At 44.2% G+C, this 26,207-nt stretch overlaps 1 protein-coding gene across 1 annotated transcript in view; it reads left to right on the top strand.

The window, feature by feature from the left end:
- Positions 1-26,207, top strand: part of B4galt6 (beta-1,4-galactosyltransferase 6) — a 58,932-nt gene that overhangs the window by 29,480 nt on the left and 3,245 nt on the right. The window contains exons 4-6 of the mRNA XM_021150701.2: positions 10,829-10,953; positions 16,450-16,566; positions 24,842-25,029. Coding sequence (XP_021006360.1) covers positions 10,829-10,953; positions 16,450-16,566; positions 24,842-25,029 — 430 coding nt within the window. The remainder of the gene's footprint in view (positions 1-10,828; positions 10,954-16,449; positions 16,567-24,841; positions 25,030-26,207) is intronic.

The following is a 26,207-nucleotide window of genomic DNA, read 5'->3' as shown; positions in this document are numbered from 1 at the left end:
TCTCTGTATAGTTCTGGCTGTCCTGGGACTCACTCTGTAGACCAGGCTGGCCTTGAACTCAGAAATCCACCTGCCTCTGCCTCCCAAGTGCTGGGACTAAAGTCACTGCATGGCTCAGGAGACTGACTTTGTCATATGGCATTAGGGTAAGGTTTTCTCCATGGAGACTGCATCAGAATCGTCGGAAGGTTCTGTAGCTCACATGGCCCCTCGCACTCTGAGTTTCTCTTTCAGTAGGGGTGAAGTGGCACTGGGAAGTTCCTTCTATGTTCCAGGGCCCTGCCAATGCTCTGATGCTGGGGCCACACTTGAGTTCTGCACCAGGCTGTACAGTAGAACTGCCAAGGGAGTCTTTATCCTGTTAGGGCACAGCCCGGGAGGTTTGGGTTTTATTGATCTAAACTGTACCCTGGAATTAGCAAAACAAAGGAAAGAGCAAGTGTTCTGATTGTGCAGGCTCTGTGTGTCCCATGACAAAAAAGGACACAAAATGACTTCCATGGCCTCATTTGTCATTTGTCATGACAGCTTTGTTTTTCCAAAATAAGTGTTTTTGTCTGTGTAATACTGAAGCCACTGGGAAATGTTTCATTGGAGTATTGATTACAGTAATTTTATCTCCATCATTTGCATATTCAGGGAATTATAGTTGTAGGAAGTCTTTGTCCTTGGTTTAGTGACTATTTTCTTCATTAGTGGTTTATGGATACTAATTAAACAGTTTGGAAGTATCTGCCTGCCAGGCATCGTGGGTCCTTCTGCTACCATCCGTCTCCTACAGTTCTACAGTTTCTTGTTGAGAGTGTGGCTTGACTGCTGTGGGCTTCCTGGCTGCCCCTCCACTGGGGCCTTAGAGCTGCTGTTCCTGTTTTCTGTCCCCCCCCCCCCCACACACACACTTAGAGTCCTGTATTGGTTTAGAGAACAGGTGAGCCCTGCGTTGACACCCTTTTCACAGTAGGCTTCTTCACGGTTCCTAGCTTAAGACTGAACACCAGTCTCATGTCCAGGGAGCCAGGGCAGTCTTGACAGAAAATGTGACTATGTACAGGTGATATTTCAGAAGGTGATTTGGAGTATAACCAACATAGTGAGGCTCCTGGAGAGGGTGGGAGGATGGGGAGGGAGGGAGAGAGAGAGCGAGCACACTCAAGCCCTTCTCTGATGATACAACTGCCCAGGGCATCTCTACACCCAGGATTGCAGTACCACCTTCGTTGTGAATGAAGCGAAGCACAGTATGGAGTGTGAAGGTGCATACTTGGATTCCTTCCTTCCTTCTCCTACTTGTTTGATAGACCCAGACTTTCCAGTGATCAAAGGGACGAGAAGTGCATGTTATCCTGAAGCTTCAGACCTAGTTGTGCACTTAAAACAATCTCCCCTCTGACTACAGAGAGCAGCATTATGTGATGTCTGAACGTAAACTATTATAGCGTTCAAAATAATTGAATAGAATACCTTTCCAAGCTGTGGTTGGATGCAACACATTCAATGATGGCAATATTTAAGCTATCTGTGTCTACCAGATGTGATGTGAACTAATATTGTGTGCTTGATCATAGGAGTGTAAATTTTTCTGGATTCTTCTCTAGTGTAGCTGAAGGATAGCCAGTCCCAGATTTCCATAATGTTGAGTTTGCATTTTGACAGTGTTTGGTATTCAATAGTGGCCAATCATACTATAAAATCCTTTTTAAAAAATTATTTATTATATACATGAGCGCTCTATCTGCATATACACCTGCATGCCAGAAGAGGGCATCAGATGCCATTACAGATAGTTATGAGCTACCATGTGGTTGCTGGGAATTGAACTCAGGACCTCAGGAAGAGCAGACAGTGCTCTTAACCACTGAGCCATCTCTCTAGCTCCTAGAATCTATCTTAATGTGTATTACCTGTTTGAAGAGGATGAGTGACTATTTCATTGCTATTGATATTTATAGACTCTCCAGAGGGAAAAATCTATGCTCAAATTTGTTGAATCTATGATGATAACCAAGCAAAATAGCAACCTGTCCTCATCTAGGGGATAAACACATGCTTGGCATGTTTGTTTTGATTTTGATTTTTCTGAGTGAGATAGAAAAGGGAAATGCTAGTTGTGTATGGCACATAACAAGGAAGACAGACTTTCCACTTGATTGTCTTCTTGTTATCCAAATAGAATACAGTTGAAGTGACTTTCTTACCTTGTCCTTGCCTTGATAGTTCCCATAGTTACAAACCTTATGAATGTAGGAACTTTCTAAGGTGAATTTAATAAGTGGATTGAAAGTCAGTAAAGAGGGAAAAGCAGATAAACTTTAGAAGAGCTCACATACTGCCAACTGTAACAAACTGTCATGGTTTGTGGATGTCAGCTGTAGAGAGAAGTGGGAGACTTTGAGTGTGAATGAGAGCAGTCAGTCAGTGGCTGGGCTGCAGGTCTGGTGTACGTACGTACACAGGGGCTCTCAGTTAGTGTGTTCCTGTAAAACAGGCCAGCAGCAGGCAGCACCTCAGTACTCTGCTTTCAGAGGGAGGCATGAGGCAGAAGGGATAGTCACTGAGGGAACTCTGAAGCTCAGTCTTCAAGACAGTCCAGCATAAGGCTAAAGGAGAAACCACCATGGGGCTGCCAGGGAGCTTATGTGCTCTGTAGTGGGGAGGGCAGGTCCAGCTGGAGGGGCTGAAAGTGGGTCATACTGAAGGTGAGCCTGGAGTAGAAGGGTCTGTGTATAGTGCTGGGGAATTCTCAGGCATCGGTGAGATGAGTTTGGAGGGAATCAGGCCTGGTCCTCACATGGAAAAGGGTTGATCAGGTCTGTTCTGCTTTCTTTCAATCAGAGCACATATTTCGCATAGAATGGGGGTGGGGGAGTTGGGAGCATTGCTGTGGGTTGGCGGAATGAGGCCATTCAAGGTGGGCAGATGAATGATGGACTAGGTGTGTTCTTCACAATAAGGGTGTTCCCTTAGGGATTTCAAAGAGATTTGGGAGAGGCTAGAGTCAGGGTCACTGATGAGGAAAAACCCCTTGGCCAGATGTCACATCTGCCTAAAGGATGTCTGACGTGGTGACCCTTTACCGAAGCAAACAGCTTACAGAACCATCCCAAATAGAGAATGGGGATATTTATGAGATTAGTTGCAGATGTTTTATTGGAAGTTCAGGAAACTTAGCTTGGGGTCTGCATTTTGTGAGAGAAACAGAGCTGGAAATAAGAGGAAGTAAGACAGAAAGAAGGCTGAGGATGGGCTGTGAGAGGCCCTGAAGTGATGGGGGAGAGCTGACTGAGAGAAGAGGATACGGGCAAGGACACAGAAGTCAGGATGGAGTCCCAGGCAGAATGAGGAACTGTGGACTCACTGCTGTGGAAGATGTGTGCAGTGACTGGGAGTCTGTAGAAAAAGGGAAGGGACACTGGGATGTCCTTAGGTGGATAAGCTAGCTGTTCCCCAGGCCACATGGTGGACTGTCCCTATGGGGATGAGTCCCAAAAGTTAAGGCCTTCCTTCCACGGTGTTTGATACAACTAAGAGGTCTGTATATGTGTGAGACAGAGGGGTAGAGTAGTAGGAAGAGAAAGAGGGGGCAAGGAGGGAGGGATGTAGAGAGGGAGAGGGAGAGGAGGAGGAAGAAGTGGGGTAGAGCAGGGGGGACACAAAGAAAACCAGCAACGTAGGACCAAGTGCCTTGAAAGGGGGGAACAGAGTGGAAAGAGGAATCAGCTAATCACTTACAGAAGGGTGACTCACCAGATAACCAGGGAAGCCTGCCAGGGCACTCACAACCTGACTCTTGGCCGGATCTGTTGGAGGCAGTAGATGAGGGACTGTCACGTCATGGCAGGATCACTCTGTGCTTTTCTTCAGTGCTTTGTGTTAGCTGGAGAATGCAGGCACGGCCGTTGCTTCAGGGTCAGATTTGAGTCCAGCTTGGCAAGTTCAGAAAGGGAGTAGAGACAGGTGTCGGAGAGGGTGTGGCTGGGCACTGTGCTAGGATGAAGGCCATTCGGCTGTGTTTTCCTGAATGTGGCAGGTACTGAAATCAGCTGGGGTATTTATTCAAACCAAGGCCTCCAACAGACCAAACCACTCAGACCCCCAACCAAAAGTTTGCATGCTTTGTTGCAAACCACACTGTATATGGCTTAAGAAGATAGATAGACTCTGGGAAACCCAGATGGACAGTTAGGTTGAGAGATTGAGTAGCACGCGAGGCCAGCCTGTGCTGTGAATAAGCTCTTGGTTGCCTTTTGGCAGAGCTTTCAGTTCCCTTCACAGTCACACTCAGGTCTGGAGATGGAATTGCCATTGCTTGATGGCCCCAAGCTACCACGTTTATAGCAAGCTACTTTGCAGAATGCCCTGTCTTTATACTGTTTATTGTTTTTCAGTCTTTTGTGGTCATGTGACTGTCCTTTCCTGCTTGAGATGCTGAGGGTTGGTTGAATTCTACATTCTTCCTTTGAGAAGTCAGACTTAGCAGCTGAAAATACACCCAGGAGAGTTGGCCGCCACAGACTTGCCTCATGGGCCTCTATTGACACAGAGGTGTTGAAAGTAGACCCAAAACTCACATTTTAAACAAGAGCACCCCCTAAGCTAGCAAACCTTTTTTATGAGGCTAGATATGGAGGTGATACTGAAACAGAACAAAGAAGACATTACTACCAAGATGCCATGGAAGGAACTTCCAGGAAGGGAAGAGTCGGTGAGAAGAGAGGAGCTGCATTGATGGCACAGTGGATGTCTGCATCAGAGGACCGTTTTTTCCCAGGATGAGCAAGGCAGGAGGCACCTGTCACGGAATGGAGCTGTGTGGAGTAGCTGGTGTGGCTATTGGCAGAAACTGTAAAGTGTTGAATGTGTGGCACAAGGAAGCAGACAGTTTGGAGGAGGCAGGGAGAAGTGGGCAGACACCTTTGTGTTTGGCTTTAGGGTTACAGATTTGGTAATGTGGCCTAGCGTTTTGGACACTTGGGAAGTAGGAAAAGGGTTTCTGTAAGACGAGGAGCTTGTAGTGGTGATAATTTATACAGAGCATTGAGACGTGGTACATGGGGAGTTCTTGGCATGCCACTGTCTCTGGGAAACACATTTGAAAAGGCAGAAGGCGATGATGTATTTTCTTGAATTCATTTGCATAGTGGCTTTTGGGGACAAGAAAGAAGCATTGCATTTAATGCACACATTGTACTGTGTCAAAAGCAAAAAGGAAAGAACAAGTGAGTATCTCAGAAGCAAGGAAAGAGGTAAATGGTGGCAGGTTATGTCTTGTAAGGGGTCTGTCAGATGCTATTATTGTTGGGGATGGGAAAGGCATCTGATGAAAGATGTGAGTTCCACTAGGAATTCCCAGTTCACAGGGTGGGTTACAAGGCAGAGTTGGGAACAGAAGCAAGGAAATTGATTGGAGACTCAGCTTTTTATTGTTTGTAACTTGTTCAGAACAAATCAAGGAAAACCACAAGTGGGTGTGTGTTGGGGGCAGGGTGAGTGCTAAGAACTGTGTACTGTTTAAATTAAGAGACAAGGGCCTGGGAAGTTATCTGATGTGTTAGATTGTTCATTTTCACGTGGGATATCTTTGGTACAAGTGTTTTCAAAGACGTGTTAGCACCTGGTGGAATCAGAATTCAAAATGCAGGTAAGAAAGGAAGTGGAGGGCAATACTGTACCGCCACCATACATACGCACATCCGTGCGTGCAGACGCACATCCGTGCGTGCAGACGCACATCCGTGCGTGCAGACGCACATCCGTGCGTGCAGACGCACATCCGTGCGTACGTACATCCATCCACCCACACATCTACCCACACATCCACCCACACACTCACTTATCCACACATTTATCTTATCCATCCATGTACCCCTACCCATCTACTCATCCATCCATCCACCATCCACCCATCTATCTATCCATCTATCTTTCTACCCACCTATCTACACATTCACCTGCCAATTTATCTGTGCTGAAGGCATTGCACTTAGTGTTGGGATTTATAACTGAAAACCACTGTTTTATGCTTAGAAAGCTCTGGTTTGGTCATTTCAAAAAATAGCTGAGTAAGAAAACATTTTGAAGTTATGGAAATTGAAGGAGTGCTGGTGTTAGCTTCAGAGAGGACAGTAGGTAAATGATGCCAGGGTGAGTCATATTCACCACAGAGCTAGACTGAGCAGCTGGAGGGTGGGGGAGCCAACGTCCTTCTCATGAGAGCAGTATTCCCGGGAGTCTTTCACACTGTCACCAGAGGTCTGGACAGTGTATATTTAAGTCCCTGGGGGCAACACGGGCAAGCAAAGAATCAGGAATTCGACTTTTTCTACTTAAGACTGATAGAGCCCCCGATCCCCACCCCCAGCCTCTGTGTGAGTGATGAAATCATTTCAAACTGTTGATTTATAGGGAAAGAGCCCTCTGCCTACAGATTAGAAGTCTTATACTTGAGTTGTAAGGAGAATATAAGCTCAAGTAATTCACACGGATTGAATGTGTGCAATTCTGAGGCCTGCATTTAATAGAATAAAAAAACAAAGCCTCGAATCCTGCCTAGATATATGTTATAATCCACCTTGCCATCACCCACTTAGAGATGTGTTATAATCCACCTTGCCATTACCTGTCTTTGGCCTCTGAAAGCCCAACAGAGCCCAGACCAGCAGGTCCAGCTTCAAGCCAGGAGGCATTGCTTCTCGTGTGCACATTCAGGAGGCTCAAGTCTTGGGTCAACTTTGGTGCAGTATTCTCATTCACAACAGCAGTCTGTGGGTGTGGCTGTAAGATTGACACGTGGCTTGTCTTGGCTCAGGTTCCACCCTTCCCCTTTGCCCTTCTAGGTAACCGGCAGAGCCTCATATACATCTGGCTCCTTTGAAGATGACTGTAAAATGCTTTTGTAAAGCATTGGGACTTGTAGGGACTTGGAAGTGGCTTTCCTTAGGGACCAGAAGACCCACACCTGGAATGAAGGTGCTGCTGCTGGCAGGCTTTCTGTCACTGGGTCATCTCTGTCCTTCAGAGCAAGGCGTTAGGTTTACAGAGCCAAGAGCAATGGCTACACAGGGAAGCCGATAACAGACGGGGTGGGTTGCAAATGAGGAAAGCAATCACAGGGAAGCTGAAGACACGGTGCCTTGGGTGCAGGCATCTTTCAGCCAGCAGCCACCCATAGGCCTGACTCCTGATTTAGTGGAACATATATATATGCATTGGAGATGGAAATGAAACTGCCAAGGATGCTGGGAAACCTTACGATAATAATTATGGCTGCTGAGCTGAGAAAGCTGGAGAAAAGGTAAACTTGTTTAACAGTGCAAGAACACAAAGATCTATTACTTAGGTAAGCTGCTTATGATGTAGCCTGATCACCAGCTAGCATTTTACTTTAAAATGCATCTGATATATTTGTGTGACTTATTTATTTATTTATTTATTTATTTATTTATTTATTTATTGTATATGAGTACACTGTCATTGTCTTCAGATATACCAGAAAAGGACATTGGATCCCATTACAGATGATTGTGAGCCACCATGTGGTTGCTGGGAATTGAACTCCGGACCTCTGTAAGAGCAGTCAGTGCTTGCCCTTAACTGCTGAGCCATCTTTCCAGCCACTATTGTTGTGATTTTTATTTGATGAGTGCTACATTCTCTTTGTGCTTTGTGACCAATTCTCTGTAGTTTATGCCTGATGTCAAGGGTTTCTCTTACATTTGACTTGCCTTCCTCTCTTAAGTTTGTAGGCCTCATTCTGTTTTACATCCATAAATCTGACCATTTTAAGATCAGCTACTTTGTGTATCTTGTCTCTTGAAAGGAGGGTGGGTATTTGTTTATATTTTGTCAGTAGAACAGGCTGGTGTTAGAAGATAGATTTTCCTCTTAGTTCACTCTGGCAAGCATAGGCATTTATATCTACAAATATGGCTCTGTAGCGTGCGTGCGTGCGGGAGTGCGTGAGCACGTGAGCACTGCGTGCAGCCTCTGCCAGGCCTGCCTCATCAGATGAGGTGGGATGTGAGGGGAGACCATGTCTAGACTTGAGCATACAGACTAGAGGAGGAAGGGGAGGGGACACCTGGAGAGGAGGGACCAAGTGATTCCCGAGTGCAGCTGTAGCTGCATGATTCTCTGAAGACTCAGGAACAACATGGCCAGTTGGTTTAACCTTATGAGATGAGGAAGTTAAAAGAAAGACTTGACTGGAGAGCATTAGACTGATTTTTTTTAAACCTATTTTGGACTTTAGCAGGTATCAGGTTAGTAAACCGCTAGAAGATGACATGTGATTCTATGTTCCTGGCTTTCACTGAGGTCAGGAGGACAGCATGTCTTTGAGGGACATTGGTGAGGGATGTTAGTGAGCTCTTGGTTCAGGATTCACCTAGATTAAGAGTGATTCATTCTCACTGCAGAGATAGAGCTGGGAGTGTTCTGTTGCAGAGCTGGTGCTTGTTAGACCAAGAACATCTTGGAAATCCTTAGCTGTTCAGCTTTGTATAATCAGGGGCCTGATGCATGGCAGGCACTCGGAATAAATATGCTGTCTTGTATATACGAATTCTTTCCTAACAACTGCTGGTGGTAGGGGGCTAAAAGATAGGTTAGCAGTAATATTATCACTCTTCCTTTGAACCCAAGTTTGGTTCCCAGCACCTTCTTAAGGTAACCACAGCAGGGGGATCTGTGAGGTGTGCACACTCACATGCAATTTTATAAAAGGCAGATGTATCAGGGGTTGGTTATGATGGTGCATACCTGTAAGCCTGTACCAGAAGCTGAAGCAGGAGATTTGAGAGTTCAAGGCCAGAGCTGCATCTGGAGGTTTGGGTCTGAATCCCAGCTTTCTGGGAGACCAAGACTGAAAGATGGCAACTAAAAGCTCAGCTTGGTCAACTTTGAAAGACTTTGTTTTTTAATTAAAACAAAAAACAAACAAATGGGGTATCGCACAAAGAGATAGAATTGGAGGATAGAACACTTGCCTAACATGTGTAATGTCTTAGGTTCAGACACCAACCCTGTACAACCCAACCAACCAACTCATGGGAGTTCAAGGCTAGCTTGGGCTACTACTTAGACTCCATCTTTATCATCACATACAGACAAGTCAGTAACTGAGGACTTAGAACAAGGAGGTGCCACAGAAACTTCTCAGGTGAGCTGGATCCTTGACTACACTATAGAAAAGAGTCTCAGGACCAGCCAGAGTGAGGCAAAGATATTTAGACAGAGTCATACAAGAAATGTCACATACCAAAGACAGGGGTGTTTGAGGCCCTTTCAAGAGCAAGAGTCCCTGGAAGTGTGTTTAAGTGACTGGATACACGATCATGTTGCTTTGCACATTACATTATTTAGAGGATGTAATTTACAATAAGGGTTAAATGGTGTACAAGTTAAGTAAAGCTTTAAAACATAGATGAGCTGGTTTGCCTATTTATTTATCTTAAGGAATCATTTTGGTTTTGTTTTTTGTTTTGTCTTTTGAGGTGCAGTGTTTATTTGGGTGGTCTAGCTCAAGCCCACAAACATTCTGGCCCCAAGGAAGCTTCATCTACTGTTTTCAGAGCCCTTGGGGAACTGAGTACTGCCTTTGCAGCTATTGTAATGTGATCAGTTGGGTTGCAGAGTTAATTTTTTCATCTGTCTCTCTTGCCTCAGTACCTTGTGTGGGACCTGTGTTTACTTCTGGGGGCTGGAGGGTGGGGTGGAAGGCCTGTAATTAAGAGTGATAGCAGCCAATATGTATGAGTATGTCCCCCATCCTTCTATAGGTGACAATCCTCTCTCTGGGAGTGGGGAATTGACTTCAGGATCTCAGAGTCCCCAAGTCCGTGGACCTCTGTCTCTTAGATAAAATGTTGTCATATTTGCATGTAACCTGTGCATGGCCTCATGCACACTTTCAGTTATTTCCAGATTGGCTATATATACTGTCTAATAAATAAAGGTACCATGTATGTTGTTTGTTTAGGGAAGAAAAAAATTTACATGACATTCTTTTTTCTTCCAAATGTTTTTGATCTGAGCTCCATTATATCTGTGGCTATGGAGCCTGCTGATACTGCGGGCTTTTGAATCGAATGGATCCAACCTCTTTGGATGGCACCTTTTTACAGAAGAGTCAGAGAAAAAGCAATGTCCCCCAGCAGGTTCTCGGGTTCATGTTCCTGGGCTAGGGACACTGATGATCTGGAGAGGTTTTGCCTCTTAAACACAAGGACCTGAATTCAAGTCAGCAGAAGACACATAAAAGCCCAGCTGTGTTGGTGCACGATTGTAGTCCTGTGATGGAGAGATGAGGGTCAGAGACAGGTGAATTCCTGTAAGCTGGCTGGTCATCTAGTCTATTTGGCAAAGTTCTAGGCCAATGAGAGACCCGGACTCAAAAGGTGGAAGATACCTGAGTACTGAGACTAGAAGAAGTTAACTAATGTCTGCCCTCTATATATTACACACACACACACACACACACACACACACACACACACACTTACACACACACTTTAAAATACTTGATTATTTGTTAAATTGTAAGAGTGTGCTGTTTACAGTTTCCAAATATATTTCCTTTTTAAAAAGCAAAGCTAACAATTTTCATTTTCTTAAGCCAGTGTACTAAATGTAGTGTGGTGATCATAAAAGTTACCATCTAGAAGTGAAAGGAGGTGCTATTCCTTAACTACGTGGTGACAACAGGAGTACCCCATACTGTCCATCACTCTGTGACTGATGCTGTTCCTTCATGCAGTTTGAGGCAAATAAATAAATAAATAAGAAAAGAGGAAAAAAAAGTAAAACAATTCTTTATGTGTTTTGACTGCAGGGGGATTCCTCACTGTCAATGTGAGTGAGATCAGTTTTGATGAAGTCCATCAGCTCTTCTCCAAGGACTCAGAGATTGGGCCAGGAGGCCACTGGAGGCCCAAGGACTGCAAGCCCAGATGGAAGGTGAGGCAGTTTTCCTCACAGGCTATGTGGCAGTGACTAAACATTTGGGGGCAAGAAGGTGCTTGGTTCAAAGTGAAAGCATCAAAATGTATGCATTTATTGCACTGTAGCTGGTGCTGTTATTTTGAAGGCTGTAAATGTACCTGTGCATGCACAGAGTGCGCATGCGCGCATGTGTGCTCAGGGCCGTGGGGCTTTTGGTAAAGAAAGAAGACAGAGAATGGATTTCTTTTTGGAGCCATCTGTCTCCTGCAGGTGTCTCCAATGACTGTTGACACCTGAAGGCATATCCCACCAGTTTCTGGAACTGAGAGGTCACAGGAGGAATTCTAATGTCCTTGTTTTCAGTTGGGTCCAGCACTGGGCCACCAGAGGCTTCACAGAGGCCACAGTCAAGCTTGAAAGAGCTTTGAGCTCTTTGCTTGTCTTAAGGCAGAGCACAGGTGCTTCACATGTCCGAATTCTATTTAATGTTTTGTTTGAAAAACTGTAAGGGAGTAGGTCAGCCTTTTGTGCACTAGACCAGCCAACCAACCACCACCACCACCACCAACAACAACAACAAAGAAAACAGGCTGGACGCTGTTCTCAATACTATGAAACTGATCCTGAACGAACATTTGTGTAATGGTGCTATGTTTGAGTCCAGCATGGCACTATGCACTCGCAATGAAATCCAGGAGTCATTAAATCAGGTGACTTCAACCTGGAAGTAGTCCTTCTAACATGTGTGTGTGTGTGTGTGTGTGTGTGTGTGTGATACAGAGGAGATTTATATGCTGTTCAACTTCTCATTTATTAGAATGGCGTATAGGCTGTGGTCCAGCTAGTCCAACCATCGCTATATACCAGTGGAAAGTCCAAGACTCTAGTAGTTGTTCAGTCCACAAGGCTGGATGTCTCAGCTGGTCTTCAGTCTATGCCAGAATCTCAAAGATGTAAGGCTCTGATGCCAGCAAAGGAAGGGACTTTCTGGTGAGAGTGAGAGCAAGCAGGCAAAGAGAGCAAGCTTTCTTATTCCTTGTCCTTTTTATAGACTGCCAGCAAATGATGAGGCTCAGAGTAAAGGTGGATCTTCCTACCTCAAAAGCTCCAGATTAAAAGTAGATATTCCCAGTTAAAATGATTTAATTAAGGAAAGAAAAATCTTTCCCACAAGTACCCAGCCACTTGGGTTTTAGATAATTCCAGATGTAGTCAAGTTGACAACCAAGAATAGCCATCACAATGAAATGTATGTAGTTTTTAGTTTTAAGCTGAACTAAGTAAAATTGCAGGAGGAAATTTGAAGATCCTTTAGAGGTGAGCTATGCTTGCCAAGTTCAATCCCTCCCCAACCGCCGCCTTTGCTTGCTTGTAATCCTACAGAGCTGAGGGAAAGAAGAAAGCAGTTACTGAACACATGTTCTTTGAGGCTCCCTCTCTCTGTTTTCTAAGTTCTAAGTCAGTTTGTGCTGCAGTCTTGCAGTATTAGAGATTCTAGAACTCTGTGGGTATTCCTGATACCACAGGCTTGAGAGGAAGGTTCTCCATAGGTCTGGCATCTTTGGGGGCAGGCTCTCTTCCACAGGGGAATTACAGGGGGCAGATTGGTGCTTTTCAGGTGGTTACCTGCAATGTTGGCTTTCCATGCAGGGTTCACGTGAGGTCTTGAGTAATTGCTCTGACATTTGCAGTCTCTGGCTTGATGATGTCTTGATTAGAGGCTCGGACTTCCTCATGTCACCCAAGGTCTCCCAGGAATGGGTCTTAACCACCTATGTCAGCTCAGCTCTGGATGTTAAGAGATGTTAAAGCCGGGCGTGGTGGCGCATGCCTTTAATCCCAGCACTCGGGAGTCAGAGGCAGGCGGATTTCTGAGTTTGAGGCCAGCCTGGTCTACAAAGTGAGTTCCAGGACAGCCAGGGCTATACAGAGAGACCCTGTTTCGAAAAACCAGAGATGTTAAGGGACACATGCCATTCTTGAGCAGTCATCAGACATTATGACTTTAGTAGAGGGAACAGATAAGAACTGCCTCCGCCCTTCTTTATCAATCTGAAATTTGTTCCTATAGGCACTGGAAATGAGGAAGAAGATGAAGGGCAAGCTACAGCACCCCAGGAGAATGAGAGCTCAGTAGCTCACGCCTGCTTCCTTCTAATTCAGTGGCAACAGCTAGCTGGGCTCTAAACTAGCCTAGTCTAAAGCTCTGCCATGCTGGGGCGTAGGAGGCGTGTGCTTCAGAGTGTGAGAGGGGAGTATATACACATCATACACACAAAAATAAATACATTTTTAAAAACCAAATTATAGGGGCTGGAGCGGTGGCTCAGTGATTAAGAATGGTTGCTGCTCATGCAGAAGACTGAGTTCCATTCCTAATACCCAGTTTCAGTGGCACACAGCCACCTGTGACAGAGCGTGCTTGCTGGGCAAAGTCTGTGTGGTAGACACTTTCACAGTGTACTTAAGAGGCAGTGAGCAAGGGCAGAAGGTACACAACCGGTTCTGAAGTGGGAAGTAACTGAGTGGCATAAATATTCTTGAATAAGGCGGGTGATGAGAAAGGATTTGGGAAGATAAAAGCATTGTTCCTGAATGTAGTAACCAAAAGTCCTCTATGGTACATCCAGAAGAGAGGGGCTCCGTCTGGCAAGTCCACACATGCGGAAGAAGTGCTGATGGCTCCATGAGACATTGTGCTTTTCTTCTTTCTGGGCAGTAAATTACACACTATTAAGAATATTGTTTTATAGATACAGAGGGAATGCCAAGTGAATTTTAAAGATATTATTTAGCTTTATTACACACACACACACACACACACACACACACACACACACACACACACGAGAGCTTTAGGCCTGTCACTTAAGATGTGGATTGTAGTTGTGTGTTTTTCTGTATACTCATGTTTTTCCTTCTGGCCCGGCTCCTGATATAAGGACTCTGAGACTCAAATATATTTACAGATACCTAGGCCATAAGCGTTGGCTGTTCCCCGGCTGGTTCATAAGTTAATCATCCAGTTATTCTATTCTAAGGCCTGCCATGTGGCTGGGTACCTGCTCCTCAGATTTTTGGTGCTGAATCCACCAGTGTTCTGGGGCCAATCTCCACCTGTCTCTGTCCCAGCATCCTTCTCTCTCTTTGCTGGATGTCCCACCTCATAATTTCCTGTCTTAAATTCATTGGTCAATCACTTTTTTATTGACAGGTGAATGCTTTTTATTCAACACACAAGAGATTATCTCTACATGTGATACCATCTCATTGTAATTTGGACATGCATTTGCTATTAAAATGTCATGGCCAGAATGCTTTCTCAGTTTCTTACTAAGACAAAAAAAACCAAACAAACAGCAGGAGGCTGGGGAGATGGCTCAGCAGTTAAGAGCACTGATTGCTCTTCCAGAGGTCCTGAGTTCAATTCCTAGCAACGTACTATAGCCATTTTTAATGGAATCCGATGCCTCTTCTGCTGTGTCTGAGGACAGCGACGATGTACTCACATACACAACATAAAAATAAAGTCTAAAGAAAAACCAAACCAAACCAAAACTAAAACAAAAACCAAACAAACAGCAGCAAACTAACCATGCCAAAACCTCGCTCTCGGTGTTGTAGACACTTCTGAGGGTCTCATGGCATTAAGGGCTGTGACCTTGGCATTTGCCGTCCTTGCATGGTCAACTTCTCACCCTAATTGTATTTAATTCATGGGGGCAGTCTTTAGTCCAGACTGGCTTCTTTGCTTAAATATCTATAATCTGTTTGTTTGTCTGTTTTTAAGATTTCTTTTCATCTGTATGTATGTATCTACCTGTCTGTGTGTTTGTATGTCCAGATGCCCTTGGAGGCCAGAAAAGGAAGTCAGATCCCTTGGAGCTGGAGTTACAGGTGGCTGTGGATAAACTAGATATTGGGAATGGAACTCAGGGCCTCTGAATGAGCAGGAAGCATCCTTGACCACCAAGCTATCTCTACAACCCCTAGAACTTGGATTTGGAAGTTTTTATTTATTTTTGTGTGTATAGTGAGCATAGAGTGTGTGCTGTGACTCGGGGAGGGGTCAGGGGAACTTTCGGCTGCTCGTTTGTCAGGCACTCTTCCTTGACGAGTATCTCCCCTGCTTGGTACCTGTAACTTGTCTTTACTGCTTTGGAGCTTGTTTGTATTATGTCATAGGTAGGCAACTTGTAGCCAGAGGCAAAGCCAAGAGGGGCAGAGTTTTCTACAGTTCCACTGCTAGACTCTGGGCATGGATGTAACACTCGCTAACTGTCTTGCCATCCTCATAACTGACCCCAGGCCCTTTGAGCTGCTGATTGAGTTAGGAAATCCTCCGCTGTGCCAACCATCAGAAGCCCACATCAAGTTCCTGCTTAGCACCTTCAGTGAGCAGCAAGTGGTGAGGGAGCAGGGTAGGAGTCTTAGATACTTCTGTAGCATCATGCAGATCCCCAAGAGCTCTTCTGGGTACCTAAGAGATATCTTCTGGGGCAAGTCAAATGGGAGCGCGGTCCTTAGGGGGAGTGAATCATGGTAGTACCCATGACTTACCAAATGGAAAATCACCAATGGGAATGCCAGCCTCTTAGCATTGTCTCTGTCCTAGCTGTCACATCAGTAAAGGGAGACAAGTGGTCTTTCTAGCCTCAGAAACTTCAAGCTTGATCTTCTCTTCTAAAGTAAACCCTTGATAGCTCAGTTTGTCCCTTTTGCAATTCTGACAATATGAATAATATACATGTTTTTTTTTTTCTTGGTGTTGAGGACTGAATCCAGGACCTACACATGCTAATCATGTATTTCACTTTTAATTACACCCCTAGCTCCATTGATGGTTTTTGTTGTTGTTGTTTTGGCAATATCTAATGTCATGTCCTGATTTCACAAGTAAAATGAGTTCCAGAACTTCTATTCTCAATCAATGTATATTGGTCTAGATTAAAAAATTCAACAAACCCCAGGTTTATGGTTCTTTTAAAGTCCAAAATATGGAGTGATACAGACATTTTAGTAACCTTTTTATTTGTTAAATTGTTTGAAAATTCAGTGATTTTTTTTTTTTTGAATTCATGTATAGCTAATTCTCTGTGTTGGTTTCAAATTATATTAGCAAGTTAACAATGTGATCAATTGAACTCAAATTCAGGAAGTAAATGAGAAGACACTTGAGGTTTGTGAAGGTCAGAACCAGAGGTCTGGCAAAGTTTGGATCCTAGAAGTTAAGGATGGGGTGGTGGGTCTAGGGATGATGAGGGGTGGAGGATGGGATGGGGTGGGGAGGGTAGCTTCGTAAGTGATGTTTAAGAAGTGTTCAGAGCTCATCTGTCCTTCCTAGTTTCACGAGACCTTAATGGGCATTCAGGCACGGGCTGAGCCTGTGAGCCTCTGGTGAGACTATAACAAGGTTAATGGCGTAAAGGCTAGTTTTCAAGGCTCAGCTCATGTGAGCTTGGTTGCTACGCTGCCTCGCCCGTGCTGCAGGAGTTCTGTTCTGTTTTGAAGGTGGCAGTTCTCATCCCCTTCCGAAACCGCCATGAACATCTTCCGATTTTTTTCCTGCACCTGATTCCGATGCTCCAGAAACAGCGGCTGGAATTTGCCTTTTATGTCATCGAACAGGTGAGGACAGTTTCAAAATGGCAGTAAATAGTTAGAATTTCAGCTGTAGGATCAAATGAAATCATATTTGGAATTGAATTTGCTTTTTGTTTGGTAATAATTGCAATTTGGTCAAACGAATTGAGCAATGGTTTTGCTTGACTTTGATATGTAGTATTGGTATATTTATGCCTTTATATCTTTGCCTTAGTTTGTGTTCTTATTGCTGTGAAGTGACCCCCATGCCTACAGCAACTCTTATAAAGGAAAATATTCAGCTGGGGCTGGCTTACAGTTTCAGAGGTAATCTATTGTTGAGAAGCATGGAGGCATGCAGGCAGACATGGCGCTGGAGAAGGAGCTGAGAGTTCTCCGTGTCGATCCAGAAGCAGCAGGAGATTGTGCCACACGGCACTTAGCTTGAGCATAGAACTCAAAGCCCACTCCCACAGGGACACACTTGCTCCAGTGCGGCCATACCTCCTAATAGTAGTATTCAAACACATGAATCTATGGGGTCCCTTCCTATTGAACCCACCACACCTACATATTAGATTGGCAAGCTGGTTTGTAAGTACCTGTGACTGATTCTTACTCAGCAGAATTAAGTGCTGGGCTTGTAGTATTGATCCATTTCTGCTCTCCTTACATATGTGAGCTTGTTTTGTTTTTAACCTCTACTAAAGGCAGTTTACTTGGGGGTATTGCTTCTTATTAACATCGGCCACTCGGGAGTATTTAGTCCTGTGCAGCTGTGTGGAACTCACGATGGTGCAAGTTGGAATGCCATCAGTGTCCTATCTTATTCTGAATTATGGATGCACTCATTATATGAATGACCTCAGACACACCCTCTGTGATTTTATTTCTGACCTATGAATTTCAATGCAGAAAGCAAAGGATAAAGATTTCATATTGGTTTTTTCAGTCTAAGTGTTGATACTCTTGATGGGGATTTTCTTTGTCTGGAAGGACTGCTGACTAGCCTTGAAAGTTACTATTGCCTTGACATCATTAGGTAATTAAGGGTCTGGAAGAGAGCCAGGGAGTAATCCTTAAAAAGAGGAATGATGGTATGTAATGAACATCTTCTATTCTGATTTTATAGTTTGCTACTTTCATGTTTCTTGGGAGCAGAGCCTTGGCTGCTTCTCTTGTAGACTTACATAGCTTGTCAGCCACGTGAGCTGATTCCGGTGCTAGAACACTATCCATTTCACAGTAGGGGCCAGCTCGGTAAGTAAATGCTCATCCAGGGCCTGACAGACAGGTCAGCATAAATCACGAAGAGAATCAATCTGTAAAGGCCAGGATCCCTTCCAGATGGGAGCCTAGAGTTCTTTCAGAACAAGAGATAAACAGGAAGAGAATACAATTAGTAAATAAATATTGTTCAAGCAAAACAAACTTCATTCCATTTGCCTTGAATGGTTACTAAGCAAGCTGGCATCATCTATACAGAATTGAAGTGACCTTGCCTTATTTTTGTGGCCTGTGCCTTTGTTTAAAGACCATGATAATAAGTGTAATGAAATAATGTACTTACTTTATTGTATCCTTTAAAGTGTAAAGTGCTGTGTCAGAAACCTAACATACTGTAATAACCCTGGAAGAGAGAGCTCTCTTTCCTACTCTGACCTCAGCTGTAGGCACAGTATTTTGTCCTAATGCACACCGACTCTTTCATTTCTGTTGCTGTGATAAAATACCTTGACAAAAGGCAGCTGAGGGAAGAGGACTCACGACCCCAGGTTCTATTATGGCAGGGACTTAGAATAGTCGTCATGCCCTCAGTGAAGAGCAGAGAAGCAAGGACTAGCGTGCTCACCTGCTTGCTGGCTTGGCTGCTTCCCTTCACTCACATAGTTCCAGACTGGCAGGAAACAGGACCACACACAGTGAGCTGGCTCCACTCACATCCATTAACTTAATCATGATCCCCAGGGACAGTTGAGACTCTCAGGTGACGCCAGGTTGTGCCAAGGTGTCCATCAAACCTGACTGTCATCCTGGCCTTTCCAATCACATTGCACCTTACCTGCACGTGTCCTGGTTGATGGGTCTGTAGAGTCTCATTGAATCTTTCATTTCTTTTACTGATTAATGGTGTTGGTCATTTTTAAAAAAAATGTCTTTGCTGTTCATTTGATTTGGAAGTCTCTGTTTAGTCTCTTTATGATATTTTAATTGAAGTGTCTTTTTGGTTGGGTTGAAGAATTCTTTGTGTCCGCTCACTGTAGGTGGCTCATGCGTGGCAAGTGTTTATCTGTACACTGTGCTCTGCGCTTTCATTTTGACAGTGTTTGTTTTCCTCCCTTCAGTGCTGGGACTAAACCCAGAGCCTTGTCCCTGCTATTGAAGTATTCTGCCGGTCAGACACAGTCTCAACTCCAGACAGGGTTTTATTAAAAAGCAAAGGTTTCATTTTGATAAAGTCCAACTTGTTCATCTTTTTTTTTTTTTTAGTTCCTGCTTCTTGTTTTGCGGTTGAGAATGGTTTTCTGACACTTTCAGAGTATCCCCCCCCCCCCAGAACATTTGAGGTTTACTCTCATATTTCGGCTAGTGCCTCTGAGTCAGTCTTTAACGTGCTGTGAGGTAAGGAGGAAGGGCTATTGTTGTGTTGTTTTGATTTTGATCTTAGCTATGGATTTTAGTTATTTCATCATTTATAAAGCAGAGAATCTTTTCTAATTGACCCCTTAGATGGAACATGTGTGTAAATCTATTTCTGGTCTTTCTGTACTGTTCCATTAAATTTACTTGCCTGTTTTGATAAGCATTTTTTTTTGTTGGTTTTTGTTTTGTTTTGTTTTGCAATGTCACCCTCCATTTTTAGTAGAATATGCAACAATTTTTTTTTTCCCCAGAGACGGGTTTCTCTGTGTAGCCCTGGCTGTCCTGGAACTCACTCTGTAGACCAGGCAGGCCTCGAACTCAGAAATCCACCTGCCTCTGCCTCCCAAGTGCTGGGATTAAAGGCGTGTGCCACCACTGCCCAGTGCAACAAAATTAATAATGGACCAAGTGTGGCCTAAGGTAGCAATTACTCTGATTTTTTACTGAAGACTGAAGGATATCCAATCGAAGTTTTTCTTCTGTAGTTTATTCTGAATTAAAATCTTTTTCAGCATTTTTGTATATGCTTTAATTCCACCCCCCTTGAACTATGCCCACTCACCCCGCATTGGGACAGCATCTCACTGTGTAGCCCTGATTGGTGTTCAATAGATAGCCCAGACTGGTCTTGAATTCACAGAGATCACCTGCCTTTACTTCCCTCTTAAGAGCCAGCAAGCATTAAAGGTGTGTGCAATGATGCATGACCTAAGTGTGTACAATTTTCAACATAGTAACTTATCCTATAAACGAATTGACTTTTTAAAAAACATGGCCGGGCGTGGTGGTGCACGCCTTTAATCCCAGCACTCGGGAGGCAGAGGCAGGCGGATTTCTGAGTTTGAGGCCAGCCTGGTCTACAAAGTGAGTGCCAGGACAGCCAGGGCTACACAGAGAAACCCTGTCTCGAAAAACCAAAAAAAAAAAAAAAACCAAAAAAACATGATAAGTCAGAATTTTGAAGGCATGCACTCTGTGGAGTTCAGTTCGTTGAATGATTTTTTGTATGTGATGAAGCTATTGGAGCAGCTGAGATCTGCATTTTAGCTCTCAAGTCTGTTAGGTCTGAATCTCAGCCTTGATTGATACTAAATCAGCAACAAACATTTGATAGCTTGTAGCTTTGAACCAGAAATATTTTCACCTTCATGAAGTAAAGGAATCACTTCTGCTGGTTGAGTGCCAGGAAGTACAGCACAGCTGAAGAGCACCCAGAAAGCTGGGGTGTCGAGGAGTAGGCATGACTGAGAGAGAAAGTTCTGTTCAGTTGTTACCTCATAAGGACAGAGATGGAGCTAACAGCTGCCCAGCAGAGCAGATGCTGTTTAGATCTTTCATGTATATAGAACACAGTTGAGACAAGAAAGGAGTTCAATTCCCAATAGTCATCACTGCTGAAATAGAGCACAGAGCCAGGCTTGAGCATTGAGCTGCTCATGTTCAATACAGAACAGCCCAAGTGCCTCATCTATGTTTGTATTGCTAGATGATTGAGATGCATATCCTAGAGTTTAGCCTCCAGAGAAACCATAGGGAAAGCTCTGGGCTGTCATGGGGTCTAAAGACAGCAGGGTAAAGTCAGCTTAGGATCCCTCAGGCCTTTACTCTGTCTGTCTTTTTAAGGACAGCAAGGGATCCCTCTACTTCAATTATGGCAAGGCAAACTCGGTGACTTCACTAGAGAGACACTTTAGACCCAGAAGGAAGAGTCGACCCTAGGCATCTACAAAGGCAAGGACAGGCCTCTGCTTTTTCACTTGTGTGCATCCCACTTCCCTTCACTCAACAAAGGGTTTCTGTAGTGAATAAGCCAGGGTCATCGTTTGTTGCTGTGGTAAAATACGTCGGTAATAAGAAACTTAGGAAAGAAAGGATTTGTTTTGGCTAACAGCTCAAAATCAGTCCATCATCTCAAAGAAGTTAAGGCAGGAACTCAGAGCACTGGTTATGGATGGCCCACCCACAATCAAGAGGAGAGAGATTCAACACTCACGCTTACCTCGCCTTTCACCTTCTTTTTGTTGTTGTTTTTGTTTTGTTTTTTTTCAAGACAGGGTTTCTCTGTATAGCCCTGGCTATCCTGGAACTCACTTTGTAGACCAGGCTGGCCTCAAACTCAGAAATCCACCTGCCTCTGCCTCCCAAGTGCTGGGATTAAAGGTGTGCACCACTACGCCTGGCTTTCACCTTCTATACCCTCATATAGTTGAGGACCCAAAGCCAGGGAATGATGCTGCTCACAGTGGGCTTGCTCTTACCATGTTAATCAATAGCCCAAAGCCAGGGAATGATACTGCTCACAGTGGGCTTGGTCTTAACCATGTTAATCAATAGAATCGAGGAAGATCTTTCACAGGCATGCTGACAGACCAGCCTGACCTCTAGACTACCCCCCATTGACACTCCCCATCACACCAGCTAAAGCCCATTACTCTTCTGGAAGGGAACGGTAGTAAATTTTCATGTGACATGAAGGCTCAGTTTAGAATACACAGTAGTCTCTATGTAGAGAAGGAGACATGGGTGAGACCAGCATGAGAGAGAGCACTTAGCTTCTGTAATCATCCTCAAAGGAGATGATAGTGGCTTGGGTTCTAGTGGCTCGGTTGGGTTTTAATTAGAGTGACATTATTTATTCACACAGTGATAAGTAGCTTGTGCTCTCCTTGGCTTTTAGTACTTTATTCTCAAACTTGAATAGACAGTCACAGAGCTCCAGGTTTTAAAGAAAATGCCCAAAAAGGAGATACAGTCAAGCCAGGTAACAGAGAGAAGAAAGAAGACAGAGTCAACAAAACTCACAGAGTCCATGGAGCTAACGGAAAAAGGAAAGAGTATTTCTGAAAGGAGAATGGTTAAGAAAGAGCGATCAGAGCAGAACATCAGTGCACGTGAAAATGTGGTAGTTGAAAGCTTTTGGAAGAATAGCTGGGAGGTGAAGTACCAGCTAACGCGGAACCAAATTGTAAGGAAGCAAAGGCCAAGAGCACCGCTGTCCTCCAAGATAGCACCTCATAGCATTACGCCATCCTGTATGAGAGCCACTCTGAAACTGGACCTCTCACCTGCCCTGGTGAGGCTCTGCTCTGCTCCAAGAAGAGTTCTGTTTCTGTCGATGACATGGTCAGCGTCATAAATGCTGACTGGCATTTTAATTTCTGTTCCTTTTTCCTAGTACTAGGGATCTAGCATGGCCACTGAGTTACATGCCCCATCTATGGCGCTCACTGAGTTTTGCTGTGATTTTTAATATATTAATATGTAATTAATGCACTCACTCACCAGAGTTCTAGAAGAACCACAGCAGAAAAGTTTTTAGGAGTATAGAAGGAAGGGGCTAAAGAACAAAATATAAGGAAAATTTCCAAAGCTTGGTATGGTAGTGTATGCCTTTAATCCTAGCACTTTGAAGGCAGAGGCAAGTGGAATTTTGAGTCCAAGGACAGCCTGGTCTATAGAATGAGTTCCAGGTCAGCCAGGGCTATACAGGGGAAACCCTGCCTCAGACAAAGCATGTGTCTTTAGGAGAGAGATACTCTCCCCAGATGCCCATGTGAATAAGGCACACATCCATTATAAAGTGTCATATTTGTCAATTTTAGAATAAAAGTGAAAAAGAAAAGATATTTTAAAGGGCTATAGAAAAAATGGCAGGAATCAGGAATGTATGAACTCTATTGTCACTGCAAGTAGCTAGAAGCCTGACTTCCAGATTCTTAAGGAAAGTAAAGGCACTGTACCCCAGAATTTTCTACTCAGAATGTCAGTTCCAGGGTAGACGGTGACATTTTCAGTCATTTGTTGGGGAAACACAGACACACACACATAGAGACACACGGACACACAGTCACATGCATGCACACAGACACATACTCACATATACTCATGCAGACACACACAGACATAGACACACACACACACACACACACACACTTTTCAAAGGACCTTCTGAAAGTTAGACCTGAGCAAATTAAGAGAGCCACATAAAAGACCTGAGTGTGAAGGGCATGGAGCAGAAGCCTGTATGATGGTCACATGGCTGGCCCATGAGGACAGTGGTAATCGAGTTGAGGAGAAAAGGAACCGATAGATAATTTGAAATTTCTATAATTACATCAGTTACTAAAGGGATAGGTTATATCAACTGGCCTATCTAGTTATACAAAAAACCAGTTATCTCATTGACAAAGAAGAAGTCAATACAGTCAGCACTGAAGAAATATTTACACAGTATCAATAATAATGTTACAATTTATCTTCCTTTCCATCTTTTCTATTTCACTACAAAAAACCCTGCTTTCGTCATCCAGCACAGCATACTGAGTGACATGTCTCGCGAGGCCACACTCTGGTGTTGGCTGCACTGCATGGCTCCTTCATTTCTACCACAGTCCTTTTCCTTGTGTTTTTGAAACTGATTTTTAAAAACTTGTTAAGGTATTTGTAAATGCCCTCAGTTTTCATTAAATGCCAAACGCAATGTTGCTGTTTCCCGTAGACAGGATCATCACTGTGAATAAAGGAAAATGGTTACAATGTAGGATCTTGGGTTTTATGTCCTAAATTCCTGTATTGTGTTGGTTTAAAGTGTTCTTGTCTTATCATAAGCAGGGACAGAGTGTAAAAAGAGAAACGGCTGTCCGTGCACTGTACTGTAGGACAGCTTCATAGGGAGGAGGCTGGGTGTGTATTATCTAAAAGGTTCTTGGCACACTGTAAACATCAAGACTCCAAAGTCCTCCAGAGTCCATCTGTCCCTCCAAGAAGATGCCCAGCTCTATTCTATTAGGGAAGTGTCTGCTTGTGAGTCACCTTCAGTTTCTTGTCTTAATTTTCTCCCCATTTGCCATGTTAGGGATCAGACCCAGGATTCCAAGGATGCTGGGCAAATGTCCTTATCACTGAGCCACACCCCTCCTTCCAGTCTTAATAAAAATTGTTATTACTCAAAGTGGGCATGTGCAGATGAGCGCAGATGCCCTAGGAGGTGGAGTCACAGAGGTTGTGAGCTGTGTGTTGTAGGTGCAGGAAATACACTTGGGTCTCTGTAAGAGCGGAAAGGGCTCTTGACTACTGAGCCATTTCTCCAGCAGCACCCCTTGTTCATTTTTAATATTGTAGAAAGAGTAGAATATACTTGCCTTTAGTTGTTCAGGGTGTTCTTTGGTATAATATTTTTATTATTTTATCTTTAGGTTTGGTTGCACATAGTCTGTGATCTGGCATATTTTAAGAAAAGCAGAAATACGAGTTGACTTGTTCATATAATGTACATTGTATCAGTATTAGTAACCACTACCTACTTTTCCTCTTTGTCACCAAACATGTCATATGTAAATGTAAACAGTATGCAGTCATGTGCCCCATAGCAACATCACCTGTCAGTGGCATCATTCATATAAAATGGTGGTACCCAAACTGTGTCACCCAATGATACGGCAGGCATAGCTTGTGTACGTAACTCTGGAATGTCTGTACGTTAATCGGTCTCTGACCTCTCAGAAATTACCCTCCACTGGGAAGTGGTGCCTGGCTGTGTTCCATATGCTGCTGACTTGTTTCTTTCACTAACGGGATATAATTATCACTTGGCCATGATACAACAAATTAAGAAGCGATAGGAAATCAGCACATGACCAAGTCTGAGTTCATTTCTGGTTTTCTCTGCTCTGTGGAGACCGGCACACAACCATTCAATCGTGCGATGCTCTTTAATGTGGGTTTCAAAGAGGCCATGAAAGACAGAGCCTGGGACTGTGTGATCTTCCATGATGTGGATCATCTGCCTGAAAATGATCGGAACTACTACGGATGTGGAGAGATGCCGAGGCACTTTGCAGCGAAGCTGGACAAGTACATGTACATGTGAGTAGCTGGGCCCCTCTTGATGCTGTACAGTGAGTGTGGGCTTGCAGCAGCATGCTGGACCTCCATCTCAGCCTGCTCAACAGACTGAGGAGCATCGTCCCCAGCTCCGACATGTCCTAGGGAGCCAGGACAAGGACTGGTTTGTCCATTTGAGATATAAGGGGGTTGAGTTGGGGAAGAGATTTAAATCTAGGTTTTCACCCTTGGGCCTTGCTTAGTCACTCGCTCCTCTCAAGGTTGTTTTCCTTTTCTTGGACAGTAGAGCCCATCTGTGGGATGGCTTTCTTGGATCCTGATCCTACCATGTGCTAGCTGTGTGACCCAATGCAAGCTCTTCCTGACTCCCCTCTCCTTAGAGATGGTTCAGGGTCCCGACTGCCCTTCCACAGATTGCCTGCTCTTTAATTATGTGAAGCAAATGTCCCCTGCTGTGTGTGTGTGTGTGTGTGTGTGTGTGCTATCAAGAGTAGGCAGGTACATAAACACATGTGAGTATGTATCTGAAGGCCAGAGTTTGTCAGCGCTTAGTCATTTTCCATTTTAGTTTTGGACTTGGAGTTAACCACATCATTTAGCCTGGATGGCCAGCAAGCCTCATGACCTGTCTCCTTCCTGGTGCTTGGGCTACTGGCGCACACACACACACACACACACACACACACACACACAGCTTTTTATGTGGGTGCTGGGAATTCAAACTCAGCTCCTTGTGTTTAGGTAGCAAGAAGGTATTCTGAGCCATCTCCCAAGACTCCTATACTGTCTTTACTATGTAAGTAGTTAATCTGTAAAATCTGAAACACTCAAGTCAAAGTTGATGACCCAGTATTGACAGGAGGCTTGAGGAAAACTCAGATGGGAACTTTTCAGTTACAGGCCTTACCACAGGTAGTGCCACCTTGCTTTACCCAAATACCAGCTTTAATTGGCTGTACGTTACAGAGGACCACTTGTGGGAGCTGTACGTATTGCACAAGGTGCTATGGGGATGCTCGAGTATGAGAGTATCCCACTGAGGGCTCAGTTACTTCCTTTCTTCCTCTTCTTTCCTGATTTTTTTCATCTCCGCTCCCTGGTGGGTCATGCTCCCACAGAGAGATAACTTTACCCAGATAGCTTAAGGGCTAGTGTTGAGAGAGAGAGAGAGAGAGAGAGAGAGAGAGAGAGAGAGAGAG

This window comes from Mus caroli, chromosome 18 (genome assembly GCF_900094665.2).
Source record: "Mus caroli chromosome 18, CAROLI_EIJ_v1.1, whole genome shotgun sequence".
Classification (NCBI taxonomy): domain Eukaryota; kingdom Metazoa; phylum Chordata; class Mammalia; order Rodentia; family Muridae; genus Mus; species Mus caroli.
Note: the sequence above shows the minus strand (reverse complement) of the source record. Positions and strands in the feature narration are given on the sequence as shown.